Genomic DNA, 22,228 nt, shown 5'->3' with positions numbered 1-22,228 from the left:
ATTTATATATTTTTTCTGAATCTTTCAAAGTCTTTTTTATTTAATTAACTTGTTTATTTTTTTCTTCCCAAAATGACAGTCTGTATCTCATGCCCAGATATTTTAAATTCTCAATATTTCTTAGCATGTACAACTGACAGGAAGAGAATTTTAACGTAAATTTTGTAGTATTAAGAATGAATTTTTTTCTCAGCTATCAGGTGCTTTCCATTTATGTCACCTCATCACCAAATGAAAATATAATTTTGAATACATTATTAAAATTGTGGAAAATATAGACAATTAAAAAGAGAAGTCAATGTTCCAAACTGAAGATAGCTACAGTTAACATGGTGTACTTCTCTGTAGCTTTTGTTTGTTTGTTCATTTTTATCTTCATAGAACATTTTTAATCTGTCTGTGTTTCATGAGTTTTTGAAATACTGATTTATTCATTTGGTCACAAATACACATTGCTGGCCTCCTCTATGCCAGGTGCTGTCATGCACAGAGAATAGAAAGGTGAGCAAATAGTCCTTACTGATAATGGGAGAGACAATTGTTAACCAAAAAATCATACAGGTTTTCTTTGAGGAAAAGGTGTGAGAAAAAAAAAAAAAGAAGAAAAGGTATAAGTGTCATGAAAAGGAAAAATTATTCCACTGAAAAGAGCACTAAGCAAGAGGTGGAATTTGTGAGTTTTATTCTTGACTCGCAAACTATGTAACTATAGGCAAAGCCTTCCCTTTTAATGCCTCTGTATAAAAATATTTTATACTGTATGGTCTGCAGGGTTCTACTAAGGACGAAATTGCCAGTAACCCACAGCCAAAAAAAAAAACAAAACAAAACTGCAGGAACAGATCTCTCACAAGTTGTTCACCTCACTAGTGGACCATTCAACCAACTCATCTTCTTAAGATTCAATTTCCCAAATCTTCTCTTAAAAAAATAAGATTAGTGTCGAAAAGAACTCTGCTATGAGAGCTGAAAGGTGAGCCCACTTCCATGTGATCCAGATCCCTAAAGTCTGCCCAGAAGCATAGAGAGTTTTCTCCAACAGCCTGAGAAGGAGCTTTTTTTTTTCCCCTCCAGGGGAGGGGAGGGGCAGAGGGAGAGAGAGAATCTTAAGTAGGCTCCACAGCCAGAGCAGAGCCTGATGCGGGGCTCGATCTCACGACCCTGAGATCATGACCTGAGGGGAAATCAAGAGTCGGACACTTAACCAACTGAGCCACCCAGGTGCCCCAGAAGGAGGTGCTTAGGGCAGCTGGAAGATATATATACCTATATAATTATACACATATATATGTATATATATGGTGCATGTAATATATATATATATATATGTGTGTGTGTGTATGTGTGTATATATATATATATATAAATTAGTGCCCTAGAATTTCAAACTCAATGCCAATGATGACACTGCTGTAAAACATATGTACAGTGAAGGTGGTTTCTCTGAATAGTAAGAGCAAAAGCTGTGGAGTCAGGCACTCCTAAGTTCATAGTCTATCTCACCTATCTCTTAAGTAGTTTCAGACAAATAACTGAAATTTTCTGAAATGCAGTTGACTTATAATACTATCTAACTTGTAATATTGGTGTGGAATCATAAACAATACATTAAAACATTTATTAGCATTCCTGACTCATAAGTAGACCTGAACAAATATTACCCATACATATCCTCAGGTATCAAAATTATCCTTAGTGAGAAGTTCACAAACTGATTCACATACAGTCCAGGTAGAGGCAGAAGCATAGGAACAGACAGGGCTTAATAAAGTAAATATAATCTGCAATTTTGCACATGATTAAACAGCAGAAAATCCTTTAAAATGACATTTAAACGAAATGCCAGATATAAAAATAACTCTATTCATGATTCTCAATGGTACAAGATTAAGCCTTAATTCTGAATTAGTGGTAATAAGGTGTTCCTGATCTGATCACATAATTGTTTTTGTTTGCTTTTAAGTTAGTGAAATTCTTTCATCGGTCTAGTTACAGTTGTTAATAGCAAACTTCTACTGAAAATCCCCCTTAGTATCTTCTTAGAAGTAATGATTTTACTGAATTATACATGGAGTGTATGATCACAATAATGAGCTAACTTCTTAAAGAAATATGATTTACCCTGCTATTTGAGAATAGTCTAAGTCTCTACATGTGGAAAAGATGACAAGACTCGGTACAAGACATTTTGCATGTGAGTGTAGCTGACTAAGTCTGCTCTAAGACTCAGATGTGGCTAGAACATAGAGACACCATCTATTTGGTTGCCAAAGGATACTTGTCATGCCCTCTCCTTAAACTTCCCCTGTGTGTCATAAAAACAGAGAAGGGCTGAGGTTTCCGCTGAATGATTTTATTGCTAAATTCTAAAGAGAACTTTTCAAAGACTTTATTTTACTCAAAAGGTCTTTAATGGAGGCAAGTGCCAATTTACATTCTAGTCTTCCAAATACAAATGTAATTACTGAAAATCTGTTTAATTGCAATTTCACCATTTGAAATATACTTCAATGTATAAAATATGATTGCTATATACACAACCATCTGGCTATACTTTTGTATAATAAACCACATCTTTGGTTCAAAACAATTAATAGAAAAAGGAAGAACTTGGATATTTCATATATTGGTTCTGAGTTTTATATCAGTCTCCCACTATATACTTAAAATAAACTTTGCATTTTGAGAATTTTAAAACATGAAAAAATAGGAAGAACGGTATAATAAGGCTCTATATATCCATTATCCAACCTCAACAACCACTAACATTTCACTGTTTAATTTATTCCCATCATTACTATCACCATTATTATCATTATTAGTATTTTGCTGGAGTATCATTAAAACAAATTCCAGACATTATATTGCCGTTTCTATAAATTCTTCAAAATCCATCACTACCAGTAAAGGGTTTTCTCTTGATAAAACTACAATACCATTATCACATCTCACAAAATAAGTAATTCTTAATATCGTTTAAAACCCAACACATACTCATATGTCCACAATTGTCTTAAAAAAGTTTTATGATACTGAAAAAAGAAACAAACTTACTGGTCATCACTAGAAGTTTCTAGGGCACCAGTTCATTTTATAAATTAATATAATAAGGAAGTATATATCTTGGATTTCCTATGAGAACTGGATTTCATGTGGTAATCAATGACTAATGGGTTGAAGTTCTTCATCATAAGTTTTTTTCTTCATTAAAAAGGAATAATTTCTTATGTTTATCACTTTTATATTCACTCACTATATAATTTAATAGCATGCTCTGCAATTATTTTAGCAATAAACACAATATAATTTTCACAATTATTTATGAAAATAATTTTGAAGTATTAATATATATATATATATTTTCTGCTTGTATATATCCCTTTACCTACCCCAGCCTTTTCAAACAGGTATTGGCTTTAAATTCATTGCATAGATGAGGATGAGACAGGGTAGAGAATGGTAAAAGGCATTCTGTTATTTTTTGAAGTTCTAAACCTACCACGCTGATTATTTTTTCAATTGCTACTAGAGAAAATAAAAAAAAAAGAAAAGAAAAGAAAAAAGAAAGTTGGAGGAATTGTGTCTTTGTGAAAAACTATCAAGAAATACAGTGGGGGATCTCCAACTCCAGACACTAAAAACATTTACTCAGCCCTGCTGGGAAAGAAAGGGATGAAAGAAATAGAAATGAGGGGAGAGACTCTACTTGGTGCTCATTGGGCAGACCTCAAGAGAAACCTAGTGGATTGGGATTACAGAGTCCTGAGGCTAGATTCCATAGCAGAGTTCAGAGAAGCAGGAAGATCCTAAGTGATAAACTCACCATGCGAGTGAGCCTGCACAAACTCCTTTGCCCGCGTTCATTCGCGTGAAGGCAATGATAGTAGTTATGAAAGGGCCAGGAAGGCTGGGTTGAAGGCAGTATCATTTGAGACACATGTAGACCCAATCAAACAAGGGGCATCTCAGTAGACATGGAAGTGGGCAGATGACCAAGGGACCAGAATATTTCAATTCTTTTTGGCATGATGTAGACCATACGAAATTGAGAGGGGAGAAAAGTGAAGTTTCTGTCACACAAGGGAAATGGGGATTCAAGTTTTGTTTTTTTTTAAATGAAAGGAAAAAAGAAAGTTGTATGTCCAGCACATCTAAATTGTTGGCATGAGTCACATCTGATACAATAAAGACTACTGTAGATTTTACATAATATTATTTATAAAAACCATCAATTATAACATAATTTACAAACTTTATTTTTGGAATTGCATGTAAAAACCTTCATACTTTCCTAATTTTTTTTCAAAATTCATATGTTTGATAGAATATAAAAGTTATGATGCCAACAACCCGGAGGTTGGAAGTAAAGAAGAATATTGTAGATCAATGTCACTGTGTGTGTGTGTGTGTGTGTGTGTGTAGAAGCAAGACCCTATAATAAAGCCTAATGTTTCCAAAAACTCCCCCATAAGATACTCTTTTTATTAATTTCTTTTTAAAAAGTATAATGAAAATGTTACTATGGAATTACTACTAATCTTTAAAGATTTTTTATTGAGAGGCATAATATTTTAAAAAATAGGAATCCTTACAGATTCAATACTTAATAATTGTACAGATAATACAGACATTCATGATTTATATGGATATAGCATGGTTACTACAAAATCTTGGCTCTTCAAGAATTATCACACCACAGACAGAAAATCCCAATGAGGACAAAGGATACAGTCTAGATCTGAATAGCAAGATTATTACTATTGAAGAATACTGCATCAATTATGCTTTACCTCACTTCACAAATTCCTCAAAGTTAATTACAAAAATGTGACTGTGGAATCTTAAGATAATATATCATAATACTATTCTAATATGAATTACCATTTAGCTATGAATCTCTTAATATTTCTAGGCTATTCTAATTAATTCTGCTCTAGACATTTACAGAGGAGGTTAAAATTTTAAGTCCTGTTAAATGTCAAAAGTATAGTTGGCCTCCAGGGTCCCTCCGGGCACCTCCTTTCCTTACCTGCCTATTTTCCTTCTTTCTTAATGGTGAATAAGGATGCTGTCTCCACCAAGGAGAAATTTAACACATTTTATTGACCATGATTCTCGTGGGTGAAGTCACTGTGTTGGGTTGAATGTTGAGTGTGCAAGGGTGTGTCATCCCTGGGGGCTCTTTTTCCGTGTGACTAGATTGGTAAAAACTCTGGGAACCTCTTGAAACTATTTCGAAAGGGCCTTTTATTTTTGGCTTTAGAATCTCTTCTAACTTCTCCCATTTGGCAGCTCACTCAGTGCTACTGCCCTGGACTAAGAAGGCATTGGGGGAGTAGCTATACATTTTGGATAAAGTTCTGGCCTAAGGCAACTTAGGTTAACCATACTTCTGTGTACTTTCTCCCCCCTATTTTCCTTTTACTTCTGTAAAAAACAAACAACAACAACAACGCTGGTGAACTATATAGACAAGACCTAAAACTATTTTCTTAAAATGGGAGTCTTTCTGTCTTGGTTTTAGCTGAAGCCCAAAGATAAGAGAATCCAACCATTCCCATATGGGGAAGAGGAGGCCAAGGACCAGTTTCGTACTCTCAGCTTAATGACAGTTAAGAGATGTTTTAAAACTGAAGAGGGGAAGTTAGAAACCGGGAAATCAGTTTAGAAAAAAGCTCTCCTACCCACCTGACCTCTGACCTTCAGACCTTTACTTCATAATATGTGAAGTAAAAAGATGTTTTCCTTATGAGCCGAAGATACAGAACATGAAAGAAAGGTCAAGAAGCAGAGCTGGTGTGCAATCTACTTAAATCTTCCTAAGATTGGCTGGGGTAGGGAGAAACTTCAGCAGAAAGAAGATGCCAATATAACTAGACATGCCAACGAGAAGAAAGTCATTTATCAGAGAAACCTGCAGAAATGGATGCCAGCTTCAGGGAGAGGAGGGATAATACATTCAAAAGATCCCCGACCACAGCCCTGGAAACAAAGAGGCAGCTTAAAATCCTGGAAGTCAGAGAACACCAATTCTGGATTCTCACAACAGGATGAGTTAAGAAAGCCTTTCTGTGCTTTTTACCTCCTCTTGGTCTTTTACTTCAACCACAGAATTGCCAGAGGCACCTTAATGTCTACAGCAGTAGAAGAGAAGTAGCTTAGAAAATTAGAGAAAACTCACCCTATCCCCATTTCTCACTGTAGGTGACCAGTTTGATGCAGGTTCAAGATGAGCTAGAAAACAGTTTTAATTTAAATCAAGTAGAAATCATGCTCATTACTCTGGACAGGACATAAGTATTGAATTAGATTTTTAACTTTTTAATATTAGTGAACTCATCAGGGATTAAAAAAAAAAGTAACAGCAACATCAAAAAAAGGTATAGTCCTTGCCCAAAATTTCCTCCAAAGGCAAAGAAAGAAGTACCCTCACAGGGCTTACTTTGAATGGGCAATGATTTCTAAGGTAGGGGTGTGGATCTGTGTAGAATAAAGACTTTTCTGCTAATTCTATCTCACTCATTCCACTTGTTCAATGCATTGGTTAGAAACATATCCAAAACTGAAACAAGGAAAGCAAAACCCCAAAATCACTATCACCCCTCTTCACACTTGTTTTAATCAACTACTTTATCTTTTTTTTTTTTTTAAGTCTTCATTGGAAAACATCATTCCACAGAACAACAAGCACAGTAGACTTGATGATATTTTGAATACGGCAACAAGAAAGCCAGCAAAAACCAACCAAATGTCCATTTACTGGCTCCCCCAAATCACTGTTAGAACTCAAATGCACACAACAGAAAACCAGAACTCCCAGCGGTCACAGTTCTTAAGGGGACTCACCAGAGTTGGGGTCAGAGTTGCCATCTGCTTCAGTCCTCTTGTCCGGAGAGGCCTGGTCGTAGAATTCGTCCTGTGGCTGAACCAGAGGAAGAGGGTGTGAGATCAGGGTGCCACTACCCACCGGCTCGTGGTCTCCTAGACCACTGTCACTGCAGCTTTCCTGGGAGCCATCGGGGAGGTGAAACGTAACGCGGCGCTGCGACTACAAAGAAGATCACAGGACACGCGATTAACACTCCTCCCAGATAAAAAGGACACGGTGGAACGCAACATCAAAACAACTTTCAACACGTGATACAATGTAAGAGCAAAACAGATAAAACTTGGAACAAAGCTAGGAACGAAATCTATCATTTGCTATTTACTATATCATGTCTAACTTGGAAAATACAAGAAGGAAATTCAGTCTTGTTTAATTGAAGAACAAAAAAAGACACTAATGGTAAACCGTTGAAAATTGTAGCAAGAAAAGCAAATAAGAATATACAAGTTGTCAGCGGTTTAAAGAAAAAACTTGAGATAAGCAGAAATATGCAAATATTTGTTCCATAGATCTGAATAAATACATAGATGATGTGACATTCCATTTCTTTTGAATGAACAGGCATTTTGTTTACTTAATGATTTTAAGGTACTTTTTTCAAAGAACTCATTATTGCCCACTGGCTCAGATATTACTACCAGGCATTGATTATAGAACATCCCAGCAGAAAGATGTTTGGAGTATTATTTTGGCATCTATTTGTACAATGTCACTATTAGAAGTGATCTAAAATATGTGTATGGGTACTTCAATAAATTTTAGTGTTTTAATAAAATAAAAGTATGCATTTCAGCACAGATTGCTGCTTAGTACTCTTGGTAAATGTTCTTTTAGCTGATGTAATCCATGAGATATGAGAATATTTACAGCTGTGTGGGGTGGAGATTTATGACTTCTGGAATTATATGAGAGTAGTAAATTTGTGCTGTATGTCTGACTGCACCTAATTTTTCATTTGGCTTTAACAGTCAAAAGACCTTTCAGTATCATGTCACATGTGACCACTTTTACTCATATTTAACAAAATTATGAATATATAAATAATAAGGTATATAATCACTTTATAATACCTAAAACTTGTGTGTTTTGCCAAGAGGCAATTTATAGATTGTATCCATTCCAAAGAAAAAAGAATGCAGTTAGACACAAAATGCTATAGATAGATATACTGCCACTCCATAAATGCATTTTTATAGACAACAATAGAACATAGCCTATTTCCTATGAGTCACTGGTTCAAATCCAGCTCAGAGTCATAATGGAGAAGAGCGGATACCACTTTATTGCTGTTCAATGACCTGTGTGAAATGACTTGATAGCTCAGTACATTTTTAATGAACTGATGCCGACATCACGTACACTATAATCATAAACGGTGCTAACTGAGTCTATTGCAGCACATTTCACCTTCATGCACAACTATCTCATTCTCCCCTCAGTAGATTTTGAAACGTGCCTAGGTGAGTGCTCCACAATATGCAAGCCAAACTTGAACATTAATATCTGAAATGTACTTCTCCTTGTATAGAAAGGAAAATGCTACCATTTTTATTTACTATAGCATTTCCTCTCTCATGTGAATTCAACCCGTTAGAGAAAACCAATAATATAACTATTTTTTGTTTCTGTTTCAATATGCCCTTGTTTCATCAGTATCCTCTTGTGATAAACACAGCATTATTATTGGTGACCAGGCTTCCCATTATACATGACAGTCAAACATAGCTTTTAAAGTGACTAGCCTACTTAAAAAGTCTGAAGTTTTGGTGATTAAAATATCTTTGGTATTATCTCTGGAGGAATACCTCTTAGTTATAACTCAGGTGAGTGAAAAAGAAGTCAATTACAAGAGAAAGACAATGGGACAGATTACTCTTCAGTCTTTATAAATCATTTCCAGATGCCCATAAGCCATTATAAAGTATATGTTCCAAAGATAGAAGAAAAAAGGAAAATTTGCATCTATGATATTCTTCTAAGCATAATTAATATTGCTTTAATTACTATATATTTTTTTTCTCCTAAGAAATGTGAATCTGCAGCTCCCGTAGCACTTGAACACAGCAGTTCTCACAGAACGGCCATTAGAACTAGCATTCATTGAGCACCTATTGGTATATAGCCTGGCACTACAATTTCACTGAGAATAAGACAACTATTTTTTTCAAAACTGTTTCAAATGCAACTAATTAGATTCAATCTCACACATATTATACTATGATATTCCCTTACCACTTTATAAGTGAGAATAAGCAAAGACAAAAATCTGATGCAATTTATTTGCAGTTGGACAGTATAAATTAGAGTGGTACAATGCTTTAACTATGGTGCTTTATGGAACTATTTCCTAATTAATTTGATTCAAAGATGTTTAAGTTTTAAATGGCAAAACTGTGCACAGTTTATCAGTCTAATGGGAGGTTGGGGTGGTGGGGCATATGGACTAAGATCTGGAATACGGACACCGTGGTATGAAGCAAAGTGATCAAGCAAATCCATCTTTAATTTATCATTGTAATGGCTGATGCAAATCTGAAATATCAAGGTAGATATAAGCAAAGAATTTGAAGAAATTGAAATGCAGGAAAATGAGGATCCATGAAGTGTTAAGAAACAGAAGTTGGAGGTGTCAGCAAGGATTCAACAGACTTGTTCAGATGTTACGGAAGAATACCAGGTGAGGAAGCCCAAACCAGACCTCTTGGCTAGGAGCCCTTGCTCTGCAGAGACTGGCCCAGGGCAAGTGACTTTATCTCTTTGAGTGAGTTCCTGGCTTTGTGAAATGGATAGTGCCTCCACCAGAGAAGTGTTGTAAGGTTCAAGCAGATTATGTAAGGGTTGTTGGTGTATAAAATTTGACATATAGTAGGTACTCAATAAAAGGTAGTTATCATTCTTGAAATTTACAGCTACATATCCTCTTTTATCCTCCGGGGCTATCAATGTTTAGCTACTTTTAAGGATGTGATTCCTGGGGCGCCTGGGTGGCTCAGTTCTTTAAGTGTCTGCCTTCAGCTCAGGTCATGATCTCAGGGTCCTGCTCCATAGGGAGCCTGCTTTCTCCCTCTCCCTCTGTGATCTCTCTCACTCTCACGCTCTCTCAAATAAATAAAGTTAAAAAAAAAAAAAAGATGTGATTCCTTCATACCAGGGAGAAAAAAGTATTGTTCTTCTGTAAGAGAACTGCCGGCCCCCATAGTCTTGGCATGTCTCCCAAAGTGCCTGTAGATCATGTCAGCTCAGAGCCTTTCTGAGGGGAAGCTGTTTTTGGTGGGAGCAGCAGATGAAGACGGACAGTTTAGAATACATGATTTCTCCTCTGAGAAAGCGAAGGTTTTCCCATTATCCTTTCAAGAAACCTATAGTTGTTTGCATATTTGAAGAGAGAAAGAGGGATAAGCTTTCTTACTGCCTCTGGGACTGTTGCTTCTGGGTTATCCCCATGGAAATATAACCAATTTGTTTTATAAATACAGTCAAGCCCTGCCTGACTGAATTGGGACAACATATGTTATCATGAGACTACTTCAGACTTTCCAAAGCCTTTGCACTTTTGTTTTCCTAAAATTTCTCTCTTACCCATTCCATTTTCTCCCATGGTAAACATTATTATTATTATTGGCTATGCCTTGTTAACGGTTTGACTGTCACATTTGTTTATCTGATTTATCACTAACAAGTTAGCTCTAGGTCCCTGGCTGCCCTGAGATGGAATAAGATGGGAACCAGTAACTACTAAGGCTGCTTCATGTTATTTTATCTCAGGGCTGCTGATATGAATTCTAACCATGCGAAAATTTCATCAGAAATTCTGTACTCTACACAAGCATAAAAGGCCATGCATACAAATATAGGTTCAGGATGCTGCAAGTCGGGAGATGCCACACTGGTTTAATTTAAGAAACATCTCCAAACGCTTTTACAATATTTTTTCTTGCAGGTTAGTAGAAAGGAAAGAGACGGAAAATTCAAGAAGCTCAGGGAAGATACACATGTTCCTGTATTGGGCGCTGTTCTTCAGGAGTCACTAAAAGAACTCTGAGTCACCCAAGAAATCTCAACCATTGCTTGAATGCTTCTTTTGTGTGTTTTTTACTGGTACAGAATATTATTCACCAGTGGATGACTCACATTCAAGTCTACAATCCCAGTCCCACTAACCTCCAGGGATTACCATGTGCAAAGATTTCATGGTCAAGTTCAATGGGTCTTTGCATAAAAGAGCAAAAAGTTAGAAATGAGTGACATGCCTAACACTAACAGGTATTTAATTAATAAATTATACATCACACAATTGAACAAATCACAATACTTAACTTTTTATTAATGTTTCCTGATATTGAAAATATAATCTATTGTTAAGCGTAAAAATCAGGTTAGTAAAGATTTTACTTAGTTGAATTACATTTTGTTAATGTGTTTTTGTGTGTGAATATGTATAAGCTAAGATCTGACTACTATCTGTTAAAGTGGTATTGTCTGGTCACGGAATATGGTATTTTTAAAAAATGTCATTATTTTGACCACACTAAAATTTGTCTGGATTATCTTGGCAATAGTAAAACACATCCTAATATTTACGTATTCCCCTTCATTGGGAACAGAAAAAGCCTAGTAGATAGGAGGTGGGCTTTCTCTTGAGCTAAGGAATGCCAAACAATTTTACTATCCATGCTTTGCTATTCTAACTTCTATTCTTTATTTTCTCTACCTAAGATTTTTAATCATTGCAGTTAAAAATTCTTCTCTTCTCCTCAAATCACAAAATAACAACATGAATTTGGCATACTAAGCCAATTATTACAAGACAAATAAGCAAATTTACTAGTTAATAACTGACACTTAAAATAATTATTCTCTCTAAAATTATACATTGATATTGTGGAAGTAGAAAATAAGTCCTTTAGAATTATTTAAATGTGGTTTCATTTGTGCAGAATTCCTTAAATATCTTTTCAAGGAAATATTCCTAACTCTGATTTAGTTCTTTTAACCACAGTTAAGAAAAAATGATGTATCATTCATCTATCTAATCCCTGAATAGTATACATACACACACAAACTGCCAGAAATTACTTATGATGAAGTAAAAAACAAAAAATGGTGCATGTGAACTTGCTTTTGCTTTACCTCAGCATTAAATCCAATGAATATATGCTTTTTATTTACTTGAAATAATATTTTCTTATATATCTTCTCTCAAAGTAGCAAAGGAAATCACCCCAAAGAGGGTTAAAAGAAAACTGGAGATGGGAAACTGCAGTTTAATACAAACATTTCTAATAATATTAACTGGAAACATTTTGACCTTTCTTATTTTTAAGAGAACATATTTTAATTGAGATTTTAAAAATGACAGTTATGAGGATAGTCTTAGGTTGCAAGCTCTGAGAAGAGGAATTTTTAAACGACAGTATGGTACATGCTGGATGACTGGTTTGTGAAAACATACCCTGAATGCCCCCGTTAATCACTATCTTGAGAATGTACAGATCCCATCCTCCCTCTATATTCCCACCAAGCAGAATATGTAGAGAAATATGTTCAGTGTTCAAGGTCAGGGGGCCCGGGGGCCACCAACCTGGAGCTTCTCCTTTGTAACAAAGAATGTCCAGATGGCAGGCCTCACTATCTTTGGAATGTTCTGGCCATGCAAGGAAGGAGTGGGTACTGATACTTGTTAGGCTAGTTGCTACATTATAAAAGCTTGCGGCATGTAGATTTTAGCAGGGGATGCTTTGTCCTGTCTGCTGCTCCTAGACTCTCTGTGTGTAAGCCCTCCCAATAAAACTACGTCTTGATTACTGTCTCTGGGTCTTTTCTTCAGCCTTGCCAGACCATCACCCACCCTTCACTTAGAGTCTGCTGGGGTGCAGCTACACAATGACAAAAGAACACATTTTCAACAAAAAGTACTCATTCAATTCAATAGGAAGTTCCTCAACAGCTTCTTGTCATCTCAAATCATTGCACCTTTATCCTCTTAATAAAATCCTGAATTGAGTGAGACTCCTGGTAGATTAGAAAGTAAGGTAAATGGGACCCCAAAAGCAATCTTGTCGTGATAAGTTTAATTTGCTATTGCTCAATACTTGCAGGCTCAACTAAGGGACGCTAATATTAGTGTCTTTTTCATTCTTGTTTGAGAGATGAGGTCCAAAGTGGTAAATCAAGAAAAGATTTTGGGATTTACAACTTAGGAAAATTACTAGTAATTATGACTAAAATGAGCCATTATCAAAAACAAGGAATAGTTTTGAAGGACAAAATCATAAGGAACTTTTTTGACTGGTGATAAATGAAATGGTTTGAGTACAGAATTATTTTATAAAGAATCATTTTATGATATATAACTGGCAAATTGAGTCAGTCTCCTCTCCTTTTTATTGGGAGTACATATGATAAAATGGTTCTGCTAATGTAGACTTTATTTATCTTAGCTGCAAATTACTTAGAGACTTTCTATCTATTTTAATGTTACTTTTTTTTTTTTTTTGGATGAGGAAATAAGGTAAAGTGACCTGTCTATGTAGGTTGCAGGAGAAACCAGAACCCTCATTTTCTGACTTTCAACAGGAAGCACTGTTCATTCTTCCTTAATAAATAATTGTTGAGCACCCACTATACACTAGACACCATTCTAACTGCTAAGAATAAAATGGTGAACAAGACAAAAACTATATCCCACAACTTCCTAAAAAGTCAAATTTCATTAAGCTAGTTTCTAGCAGTTCTGATGATGTTTTTGGCCAGCAGCTTTTAAAATATGATGTCCTTCTAATTCTTGCAAACTCTGCACACTTAAGCAAGGTCAGTGCATGAATGGGAGACCTTCACTAATTAACGATAGCCGAGGGAGGAAAAAAAGAAGGAAGGGGAGTGCTTTCTGAGTTTATGCCAAAACAATCCCTAGATCTGTTGCCATCCTTGGATTGGAATTCATTGTCAATTTATGAAAATATAAAATAAAAAGGCTAAAAGAGTAACTGAGACTGTTAGAGAAGGTTATTCCTGGCTCAAACACAGAATCATTGTTAACTTTGCATATCCTTGAACAATTCCTTTTAGTCTCCAGCTAGAGAAATGTTAACAACCTCAAATAAGAATTGATGAAATCAAGTTTTTCTGAGGAACATATACACTTGACGTTTTATGAGCTTGTAATGAATATTTACAGGGGATGAAGATGATTTACCCAGAATCGAACCAGGAAATCTAAAGAGGTTGTAGTAGAAATGAAGTATCATGGGGTCCATGCTCCAAAGTGATTTCCCATGGGAAAAGTGCATTAACAGTCAGTGTTTCCCTTCTTTCTACTTTCAACGTTTACATCTTAGAGTATTTGGAGACAAATGGGAAGGTTTGGCTTGTGTTTGAGAAAGATGTATAACAACTTCCCTGACCATAGGTGATGAAAGTAAAGGTGTCAGCAACTTTAAAGTGATTTTTTTTATTCTTAGTGATATCTACGTTATCTATAGTTAGGACTAGGGTGTGGATGATTACTGACCATATAAAGTTGAGTAGCATTTTCAGGGGAAACGGTGTGTTCATCTATACTCTCCCTACTGCTAACTAGTCGGTTACCTGCAGCCGAATCACTGTTTAATTTCAGGACAGATCTGTCAACTTCTGTTTGACCTTCCCTACTCAACTGTACATTTAGTTGAGGAAACTTGTTTCAGTGTGCATGGGAAACCCACATTAACTTAAATTTAGCCTGTTTAGTTTGCAGTCTTATGAAATGACCCTCAGAGTAAGGATCTATGTTTTCTGTGCTTTATAAATAAAGTGCTTTAAATACCTCTTAGAAGCACCCATGGCTGAAAGACTCATATTAATATAACATGTGGTAAAATTTTTAATATAATTTTATTTTTATTTCCTTTTGATCTCAGTATGATTTGTGAGAAAGGTAGGTCACATTTCTCTTCTGCGCAAAAACAACTGATAGCTTCAAGAATAAAACTAAATTCTTTGTACTCTTTTTGGGTGTAGACTTGGTGCTTGAATTTAAATATTAGGAAAAAACATAGAACAGGAATCTCCTCCTCACATCAAAAGGGTTCGAATCAACTTTCCTCTTTGGTTTGGTGACATGACCCCACCCTTAAATTTCCTCTGGGGTTCCAGGGAGGATTAAGAATTGTCAGCGTTGTTGGTTACTTTGCTTCTTACACTCTTATTTAGTTCCTGCTATCGAAACAACCTCGACCTATTTCTCACAGTTAAATGTTGCCCAGTACGAAATGCAGCACTTTATCTGAGCATACAAAATATAAAATGACTACATTAAACAGGAGCAGCTGCTCCTGAATCTGCAAGCAGAATTTTTGCATCTATAAATTATATGTACAGAAATAGGGAAGAAACGACTCAGCAAGAGTTCTTTCCAATTTAGTTTTCTAGTATAAACAAATCCATGTGACAAAGTAAGTTGCCCTTATCATATTTACAAAATCAGCATACATAATAGTTACAGCAATTTAATTAGAAATTACATGAAGCTATCACTGTTATGAAGTAAAAATACAGAACCCATTGACATAGCATTGGTCTTTTACAAAAAGTGAGTCTTTCCTGGAATAATAAAAAAATCACTGAAAAATAATGTGTCAAATCTGTATGTATTTATAATAGAGATAGAGTCTGATTTAGTGTCTAGAATTCAAGAATTTATCTCAGGTAATTTTAGCAGAATTAACAAAAGAGATAATGGGCATCTGCCTAGCATTTCTGTTAATAATTCTCAATACAAAATAAGACTTGTAAACCAAAGTAGGCCATATTTACTTTAAGTAAGTAGTATCTTTTTAGGAGGTAGCCCTAATTTTATAATTAACCTCAGACCATGGGCATTTGACTCAGAAAAGAGTTTAAGCACGCACCCCTGCCCATATCCCCCTCCCCAAACACACATAAACACATATACGCACACTCTAAATTCCCTTGTGTATTGCTGAACAGGCACAAGATCATAATTACCTAGTAAGAATAAAAACTAGTAATTCAAGGCTTTCGAGGACAGATCATGTTATTCTATATTAGACAAAATAGAGAGGTGGAAGAAACCATCTGTGTAAATACTCCAAGAAATACTATTACTATACAATAAGGTTGTTTAAAAGTTCTCATGAAGGATTGTTAATTCACACCTAAAATGTGGTATAATTTGTTTCAACTGATCTTGCATCACACATGACAGTTTGATTTTATTTATTTAACTTTTTGGTCTTATTTTTGTAGTATAATAAGGAAGAAGCAGTGAAGGAGTAAAAAGTTCTTCGAAGGGGCATCTGTGTGGGCTCAGTCAGTTAAGCAGACAAATTTTGATTTTGGCTTAGGTAATGGTCTCAGGGTTGTGAGATCAAGCCCCCCTCGGACTCTGCGTTGAGTATGGAGCCTGACTAAGATTCTGTCTGTCTCTATCTCTCCCTCTGCCCCCTCTCCCTCACACATGTGTGTGCACACACATACTTGCTCGCTCTCTCTCTCAAAAAAAAAATTATTTGAAGTAGTCCTAACACATGTAATGGCTTTCTATCACTTGCAGCTCCTGCACTATAATTAATATTGAGCCATCAACCATATCTTCTTCAGCAAAAAAGGAAAGTGGCAAAGGGAATAATACTCCAGGAAGAGGAGCCTCTTTCTAGTTTATGATTTATATGATTCAAATATGGATTAATTAGCACAGGAGCCACCAAAATAGTCAGTCATGATAAAGAACATGATCCTCATAGAAAGTTAATGGGCGAGGGCTGATTTGCATGGAGAAAACGGATAGTGGAACATAGTCCACAAAACTTAGGTAAATATCCATGTGACATTTATAAGATATGAAAATGTGTGTACAGGCAGAGAACGTGATGATGATGCTCTTGACCAGCTATTAAAGTCTCTCTTCTAGGCTTTCCTATAAACATGACACATATTTGAGAAGTGTTTCCCCAAAATGGGGAAGGCAAAAGCAGTACAAATAAGAAAGGGGCTGTCTTTGGCCATATAGAGAACACAAAAAAGAAACAAGCATCCTTGGAATTTCAACTGAAATCTTGGAATCATTGGTAAATCATCCAATGGGTGGATACATTGATAGATATATTGATCTAAGGTGACTATCCTCTAAAACACTGTCTGTATTAACTATCAAATTTCTAAAAATTGTTAGGAACCTCATTTATCCTTTGTAATTGTATTGTGAAAAACACTTGCATTGTGAAAGACAAGCATTTTCTAACTTTGCCTTCTTTTGGTTCTCTCAAAGGATGTCAATGAAAATACTGTTTGCAGTTGAAAAATTTTGATTAGGAATGTGTGATATCCAAGTCATATTTTTTTTCAGAGTAAGTTAGGAAGAAAATAAGGGTACTTTTAAGAACATAATATAACATAGATACAAATTTGTGTCTGTGTATTTATATATGCATACATGATACAAAATTTATGCACCAACTCCACTACAGACAGATGTCTTAGAACATGAAATTTCCCTATTCTTAGACAAGGAAATTGTCACTTATATCTGAGATCTGTACTTTATTTGTTAATTTTAAAAATGAAATCCAAACTTTATTGATTGAATCTAAGAAAACCTGGATTAATCAGACAAATTCTGATACCATAAAGTACATTCTAGAAACAGTCTCTTTGTGGTTATTATTTAGTGCCATATAATATACAGCCTTGCCTGGTGACAAAAAATTACTTGTTTAGCAATGGTACTTCATTTATGGTAGAATTCATCATATAAGATTATGATTATAAGATGAGGAAAAACATTTATTAAATAAACATAATTGTATAAAACATCTTTTTAATGCTTTCAAGGAGGAGCTACTTAATCAAAATACTGCAGTGACAGCACAATATTTTAAAATATTTTGGAGTGTGTGGTTTTGAACTGTTATGAGAGCATGGCATTATACTGTACAGTCTCAAGGTACTAGCCCTGCCTTTTATGATCTGATTTTACTTTCTGGAACAACTAAAAACCATCTGTAATGGTGCACAATAGCATCTTAAGAAGGAGAGACTGCAAAACGACAGGCACATTTTCTTCAATGGCTTCAAAACTCTTTGAGGCCTGTGAGGAATGAGGAGTTCCAAAATATGTTGAGAAATGCTAATTTTAAGTGAAGTAGGTAAAAAAGAGGGCAAGTTTGAAGGACAACCCTCATCTAAATGCATAATTTTTGGGGCGCCTGGGTGGCTCAGTTGGTTAAACGACTGCCTTCGGCTCAGGTCATGATCCTGGAGTCCCGGGATCGAGTCCCGCATCGGGCTCCCTGCTCGGCAAGGGGCCTGCTTCTCCCTCTGACCCTCCCGCTCTCCTGTACTCTCTCTCTCACTCTCTCAAAATAAATAAATAAATCTTAAAAAAAATAAATGCATAATTTTTGTTCAACGGGATAAAGATCAGTCTTGACTTTATTCTCAGCTTAATGTACAGGAATGTTCTTTTTGGATCATAAATTTAGAAAGTATATAGTGAAGGTGGTATAGTATGAGAGAATGAGGTGAATGTGATGGACTTCAATAGGGGCTTTGAATCACAGAAATCTGAGAATATGTTTTCATAACAATTTTGCTACATACATACAGAGCAGTCCCATTTGGATATGGAAATCATATCAAAATATTTTTAAAAGAATTAATAAGCATTATTCTGTAGAGGGTAAAACACTGATGTCCTGATAAGCTGAAGGAAAATGTTTTACGCCTCTATTGCTTTGGAAAATGTAATATGTAACTACCTCCTCTACTCTGCAAGAATCAGAGCCTTACAATGATCTTAAGAAAATAAAGAAACTAACCCAGTTGGAATAAACATGAGCAAGATTTTATATCTCTTTTCTCCTGGGTAGAGAAGCCTTTGTTCTGAAGTCAAATTTGCTGGACTGTATTTAAAAAATATATCCACCTATGATTGCAGACAGTCACTGTGACTTTGAGCCTGATATTTGAAACAAAAATCACTCCTACATCTCATTGATATTCGCACTTGCCCTATAGCTCTTAGTCTTTCTTTTGAAATATTACTGAGTCACCAACCTCAGTTATTTGTGCACCGAGGATCATTTGTTTTCTCTGAATACAAATATAAAATTCAAACATATGTCAGGAACCTCTGTATGTCAAAAGCTTCTGTAGATTTAGGTATCATCTATAAAACAATGTGCTGTACTCAGAAAAAGGTGGCTACTTTTGAAGAGACAAAACTCTCAAATATGTTCCAAATGTGAATACACCAATCCAGAAGGTAAAGATCCAAAAATCTGAGGAATATTTTTTGAAGAGAAGAAAGTAAACACTTGTAAGTCCACTTGACTCTAAGATCCAACACATGTGCACAGAAATGCCCTCTAAGTTTTGTCTGGGGCAAAGAGGGAAAGGCAGTTTGAGAATGAAACTTTACAAGATTTCCCCACCAGGGGTAACTTACTATGTAGTACAATTTAGCCCGTGTGCCAAAAATTTGAGAACAGTAAGACAGCTTGAAATTTGAAAAAAACAAAAATATTGTATCTCCTAAAGTTTATATTTAGGACCTTGAAATTCAGGAATATATTACCCCATTTACAAAATTTTTAAAAATGATGAACAAATTGCTAGTCTAGAATACATTTTTTCAAAGACATATTATAGTCAACAATTATTTATATGTGTGATTAAATGGGGGAAAAGGACAATTAAATATTTGAAAGAAAACTTTCTATATCTAGGATATATTAAAAAAGATTTGGGGGCACCTGGGCGGCTCAGTTATTAAGCGTCTGCCTTCAGCTCAGGTCATGATCCCAGGGTCCTGGGATTGAGCCCCGCATCGGGCTCCCTGCTCCGCGGGAAGCCTGCTTCTCCCTCTCCCACTCCCCTGCTTGTGTTCCCTCTCTTGCTATCGCTCTCTCTGTCAAATAAATAAATAAAATCTTGAAAAAAAAAGATTTGAACACAAAAAGCTAACACATAAACTATGGACTTTAGTTAATAACACATTAATATTGTTCATCCATTGTAACAGGTGTACAAAACTAATGCAGGATGTTAATAGGAGGAACTGTTCAGGAAGAGACTATATATGGTAAGTCTGTGTTTTTTGTGCACAATATTTTGAAAAACCCAAAACTGCTCTAAAGATGGTCTATTTAAAAAAATAAGAATTAGACAGGGAGAGGACGTAGGCAAGGATTTCTGTAGTGAAATTGAAGGGGATATCAGGACATTTTCAAGGAATTTAAATGATAGCACTATTCTATATTATGTTGAATATGAATTCTATTGAGTGTGTGTGTGTGTGTATTGGAGATACAAATACTCATGTATCCTTATATTTAGCCCTTATTGGGTGTTTTTAAGTCATAAATAAATAAATACTCTAATTTATATAATTATACATATTATATATTATGTAATACCCACATTTAAAAAAGAGTATTTTATATGCACACAATTTTGTCTAAAACTATACTTGTTCCTTTAAAAATATTTGAAACAGTATACACTTTTAAAGGTACTCCATTAAATAGACATTTTGATTCCTATTTTATAATGATATAAACCAATCTTTACACTTCTAGGAATATATTTCAGTGTTAACTTCATGAGGATGAAATGAAATGTTCCTGTCAGAAAATAATTCTCATCTAGTCTGTGTCCTAGCCTGACAGATGAAAGAAGATAGATGATGTTATTTTGGGAATTAAGGAATTACCTATCCTTGAATAGATCATAGAGTTTAGTGTCTATAGAAGGAATTTTATCTTAGATTTCACAGACTGACAAACTGCATACAGAATGCGGCTCAGATATCTTATTTGATCCCTAACTTTTCCTAGATATGAAAATCTAGCAGATTTTCATCAGATGTACAGTTTGGGTGATAACTGATCAAACAAGGCAGCTAACCAGTTTCAGTTTCTGGAAACCTCTGTTGGAAAAAAGTTCAGTGCAAGGGCATGATCATTTGACTCCCATACATATGTAATCTCTCCTAAGGTCTGTCGGGTAATATCATTAGACTAAAAAGTACAATCATCATGTTTCTGGTGTAAGAAGGAATTAAAGAATAACAATTTGAGATTTAAATTTATTATATCAATATATGTTAAATAGATGCTAAATATATTTATATAGAAATATATGTTAAAAATCTTCCATTTCAATCTATTCACTAATTTCATTACTAGGCTTCAAACTTCATGCAAGAGATATACATACTAGCAAAATAGAGTAAAAGGAAAACTATCTAAATTATGGGTCCTCATAAGATGGACACCTCTGAAACTATACTATTTGAAGAATTTGTAAACATGGAGAATACATGCTAAGATAGAATGGTTTAAGATTTAAGAAATTCCAGAGAGAGTTGTACTTAGCTATTCAACAAACACTGTTAATCACCTACTTTCTATCAAGTATTCTTAGATACTGAGGGGAATTTGGTAATCAAGAATGGCACAATCTTTTCATTCCTAATGCTTACTAACAGTCTAGTAAGTAAAATAGATTGGAATAAGTAATTACAAATGTGTTAGATATTATAAAGGAGAAATTAGGGTTAAATAGATGTATATAAGAGAAGGGTCCAACACACCCAGGGAAGTCTTCCAATAAGGGATAGTCCAGCTCATGCATCACCTCTTGTAAGACACTGGGAGGCTACAATTCATAGTTTTACTAGTTTATAATTCCATGCAAAAAAAAAAAAAAGGAAATAAAATCTCTCCAGGATTAATCTTTTCTCATTTTGTTTTGTTTTTTTGCTTTCCTTGGTAGAATACAAACTCTAACTCCTAAATAAAAAGAACATTAAAAATTCTAGTTGCTACTGAAGCACATTTCCCAATGTGTATGAGGATCTCTTTTTTTACTGATTCCACCTAAATACATTAACATATACATGAATGTAGTAACATTTATCTTTTTGAGATTAAATTATTAGGTCCCAATAATGCTGGGTACTTAATATTGGTGCTCTGTAACATCCTCCAATGTTTCTTTCGGGATTGCTTTGGACAACTGAAATAAATTATCAGCCTATTATCTAAAACTATGATCAAAATCATACATGAAGAAATTATGACCAATTAGAACTAGAAGTAGGAATTCCTGAAAGGAAGGAACCATATCTTCTTTGACTAGAAATATCTAGCACCAGGTGCCTGGGTGGCTCAGTTGGTTAAGCGATTGCCTTCAGCTCAGGTCATGATCCCAGTGTCCTCAGCTGGGAGGCTACTTCTCCCTCTGACCCTCCCCTCTCTCCTGCTTTCTCTCTCTCTCAAATAAATAAAAAAATCTTAAAAAGAAAAGAAATATCTAGCAGCTAGTATAGCCCTTAAC

The 22,228-nt window shown here is 35.1% G+C and overlaps 1 protein-coding gene across 9 annotated transcripts in view; it reads right to left on the bottom strand.

The window, feature by feature from the left end:
• PCDH9 (protocadherin 9) overlaps nt 1-22,228 on the bottom strand; it is a 921,308-nt gene that overhangs the window by 308,361 nt on the left and 590,719 nt on the right. For 5 of the 9 annotated variants that reach the window (XM_073894451.1, XM_073894452.1, XM_025875262.2 and 2 more), the window contains one exon: nt 6,847-7,048. In XM_073894451.1, coding sequence (XP_073750552.1) covers nt 6,847-7,048 — 202 coding nt within the window. Of the gene's footprint in view, nt 1-6,181; nt 6,235-6,846; nt 7,049-22,228 lie in introns of all 9 variants that reach the window. The other 4 variants (XM_073894455.1, XM_073894457.1, XM_073894458.1 and 1 more) reach the window with 2 other exon arrangements.

This window comes from Callorhinus ursinus, unplaced genomic scaffold (assembly GCF_003265705.2).
Source record: "Callorhinus ursinus isolate GAN/ISIS: 27379988/994484 unplaced genomic scaffold, GSC_fseal_2.0 scaffold7, whole genome shotgun sequence".
Taxonomy (NCBI): domain Eukaryota; kingdom Metazoa; phylum Chordata; class Mammalia; order Carnivora; family Otariidae; genus Callorhinus; species Callorhinus ursinus.
This window is presented reverse-complemented; position numbering and strand designations above follow the sequence as displayed.